General features: G+C 39.2%; 1 protein-coding gene across 1 annotated transcript; it reads left to right on the plus strand.

The window, feature by feature from the left end:
* Positions 1-2,614: 2,614 nt before the first annotated feature.
* LOC128861068 (probable serine/threonine-protein kinase tsuA) lies at positions 2,615-3,703 on the plus strand. Its single transcript, XM_054098987.1, has 2 exons — positions 2,615-3,019; positions 3,098-3,703. The coding sequence occupies exons 1-2, from the start codon at positions 2,615-2,617 to the stop codon at positions 3,701-3,703; spliced, it is 1,011 nt and encodes a 336-aa protein (XP_053954962.1).
* Positions 3,704-3,952: the final 249 nt, after the last annotated feature.

Here is a 3,952-nt window from a genome sequence, read left to right on the forward strand (position 1 = left end):
CTAAAAGGGTTTCGATTTCTATGTTGCCTGTATAGGTACAGTCGCTTTCTCTTGAAAAATTAGGTTTTATGAGATCAATATGTTATTAATAGGTCTATTTATAAGTTCGTGCGGTTTTACAACAGATGGCGTAACTTGATTATTATTCCATCGATCCACATTTCCAAACATTCATTGGAGAGCTACTGTCGTAAGGCACAAACGTCAGTATAAGTTTTTTATTTGAAGCGTAAACAACAATATTTTTACCACACTTGAAAATGTCGAATTTCGTGCCAAATAATGTGTTTTTGCGGGGAATTCTTCTTCATTATTTTAATATGAAGAAAAAAGCAGCCGAAAGTCATCGTATCTTGGTGGAAGTTTATGGTGAGCATGCTCTATCTGAGCGAACGTGCCAGAAGTGGTTTGCACGCTTTAAAAGTGGTGATTTTGGCTTGGAAGACGAAGAACGCGAGGGTGCGCCGCCAAAGTTCATGGATACCGAATTGGAGGAATTGCTCGATCAAGATCCGGCTCAAACGCAAGAAGAGGTTGCAAAAACTTTGGGAGTTGATCAATCAACCATTTCCAAACGTTTAAAAGCCATGGGAATGATCCGAAAGGTAGGCCATTGGGTGCCGTATGAATTGAAGCCAAGAGACGTTGAACGCCGTTTTATGGCATGCGAACAACTGCTTCAACGGCACAAAAGAAAGGGTTTTTTGCATCGAATTGTGACTGGCGATGAAAAGTGGGTCCATTACGACAATCCAAAATGTCGGGCAACGTATGGATACCCTGGCCATGCTTCAACATCGACGTCGGCGCAGAATATTCATGGCCTGAAGGTTATGCTGTGTATCTGGTGGGACCAGCTGGGTGTTGTGTATTATGAGCTACTGAAACCGAATGAAACGATTACGGGGGATGTCTACCGACGACAATTGATGCGTTTGAGCCGAGCACTGCGAGAAAAACGGCCGCAATACGCCGATAGACACGACAAAGTTATTTTGCAACATGACAATGCTCGGCCACATGTTGCACAAGTGGTCAAAACATACTTAGAAACGCTCAAATGGGATGTCCTACCCCACCCGCCGTATAGTCCAGACCTTGCGCCATCCGATTACTATCTCTTCCGATCGATGCAACATGGCCTGGCTGACCAGCACTTCCGTAATTACGATGAAGTCAAAAAATGGATCGATTCGTGGATTGCGGCAAAACCGACCGAATTTTTCACAAAGGGAATCCGTGAATTGCCAGAAAGATGGGAAAAAGTAGTTGTAAGCGATGGACAATATTTTGAATATTAAAGTTGTAACCATTTTACGTCAATAAAGTTTCAAATTTCGAAAAAAAACCGCACGAACTTATTCATAGTCCTATTAGTATACTTTACAATACGATTTATAACAACTTCAGTAAAAAATAATCTCCAAACCTCGCCTATTTCCTTCAAGTTTTTTGCTTCTTTTCTAGGCCCTGGCAGTTGAGTGACTATATTCCTAGCGAGACGTCTTACACGATTTGACGGAGCATCATTATTCCACCTAGTGTGTCCATCTTTACCAAGATAAAATTCTCTATTATCTATCTCATTCAACTCCTCGTCGTATTCTTCATCATCTTCTTGCTCGGTATCATAACTTTCTACATCTCCTGCAACAAAGACTTCAACGTCGCTGTCATTTTCATCCTCATAATCAAAAGTCGAATTTTCTTCCTCCAAAAGTAGTCTGATTTGCTTTTCATTCATTATAATATTAAAAAGTAATATACCTGCAAAATAGTAAAACGTAAAAAAATAAGAAAGAAACGAAAAACAAAATAACTGTTTTAACTTCACAAAAAATTACACATATACCCGCGTCGGTCTCACAGACCAATTTTTATAAAAATCACCAACACGCCTGTCTAGTGCAAACGCCAAATCAACACTAATATAGAGCTTGCAAGACCGGAAGCTAGCAGTAAATTCAACTTTGTAGAGTTTCTGGAAAAACAAAAATTTACGTAAAATCATTTTCTCGGTCTCACAGACCAACGCGAGTTACACAACCAAATATACTTGTGCATGGGAATGCTGATAATGACGATATCAGCATAATCTTGCAGAAGTATTTAAAAAGGGATCAGGTTGCAAAAGCTTGAGCAACGTAAGCGTCGCCGTCGCTTCCGTTGCAAAATGCTTAGCTGGCAACATTAAGCGTAAACAAGAGGGCATTTGCATATGCCAAATAAAATTATACAGGTAGTCTTAAGACCGAATTCAAGCTATACTGAGTTAATAAACGTTTGAGTCGAAAACCAAAAGCTCTCAAGAATTTTTATTTTCGCCATAACATAATTCGCGCACTTACAGTTCTCTGTGGTTATTTGTCTCTCAAGAGATATAACCTTTTAATACATAATTCGCGCAGTCGGACTCGAACAAAAACGTTCCGAATTAACCGAAGGTAATTAACATAAAAACGTTAAAATATTACTTAGTGCGAGTAAACAAAAGACAAATACAAACAATTAAAAACACAAACAACAAATCAGTGCGTTACAATCTTATCTTATGTACCCAAGAAAAAATAGTGCTCACAAATTCGACGAAAACCGTAAAATCGAAGATACAACGATGGAAGAGGAGCTTCAAAACTCGAGGGAGGTCGTACTCCAACAGGAAGCAGCCCTAAACCTACTCAGGCAACAACAACAACAACAGCAACAATCAACCCAATGGATGTCCAACAAAGACGTAAGTCAGCAGTTCCGTCAACTAAAACAGTTGGACGACCAACATGACGTGTTGGCTTTCATAAAATCTGTCGAATTTCTTATGGCGCTATGCCAGGCAAACGAGCTATCGATTCAATTCGGCACAAACATTGTTGCCAATGAAAAAGTCTCAGGAGCAGCAGCGAACTTTGTCAGACAATTGGGGATGGAGCCGAGCTGGGAACAGATGAAAGCCAAGCTGATGCAACAAATGCGGCCCAAGACGACTTACGAAGATGTGTTCGACAGATGCAGATTCATTAAAGTAAGTAATTTAAGAGAGTTATTTAATGAATTTGAAAAGGCAAAATGTGAAATAAATAAAATATATATGTTTGATGAGCTTAAACCAGCAATATACGAGAACGACAAAGTAGATCGAGATTTATTAAATATGTTAATAAATAAAATAGACACTCCATTCAGAATTCATGTCGATCAGGGTATATCTATGCATGCCTTAGAAACAAAGTATTCAAACATCAAAGCACTGGATGACCCCAGAGCTATATCACAAAGGTACAGGAAAATATCTAACAACACATTCAATAAACAAAATAACACTAACAATAACACTGTCACCACTAACAACAAGCCAAGCCAAAATAACCAGTCCCATAATAATAATAACAATAACAATGCCAGACAAAGTCTGAATGGACGGTCGAATCCCAATCATAACGCCGGCCCACCTCAGAGCGATCAGGCAATTCAACAATCGTATAACAGGCCACAACCCGGTCAAAATCAAAATTCTAAACCCAACCATAATAACAATTATAACAATAGGAACAACGGTTCAAGACAGACAAGAATGTCTCATATGAGCGTTGACACCCAAAGGAACGATTCCATGGCTATGGAGATCGGAACTTTGGAAGAAAATCGGGCAGAAGAAGAGGAAGAGATCAATTTTTTGATACCTTGCCTAGAGCAACCTTACCCATAATAATGTGGACAATAGGAAAAGAGAAAATTAAATGCTTAGTCGACACCGGTGCAACGACAAGCATCCTAAAATCAAGAATTGTCGAGCACCAGTATCCTAAAACTGAACTCACCAAACCATGCTCTTATAAAACCCTTAACGGTGTTAACATCGTAAAATACGCCATAACCACACCATTTCCAAAAGAGATACCTTACCTAGGAACACTACAGTGGAAACTCATAGATTTTCCAAACAAAAATTTCTCGG

This window comes from Anastrepha ludens, chromosome 2 (assembly GCF_028408465.1).
Source record: "Anastrepha ludens isolate Willacy chromosome 2, idAnaLude1.1, whole genome shotgun sequence".
NCBI lineage: Eukaryota > Metazoa > Arthropoda > Insecta > Diptera > Tephritidae > Anastrepha > Anastrepha ludens.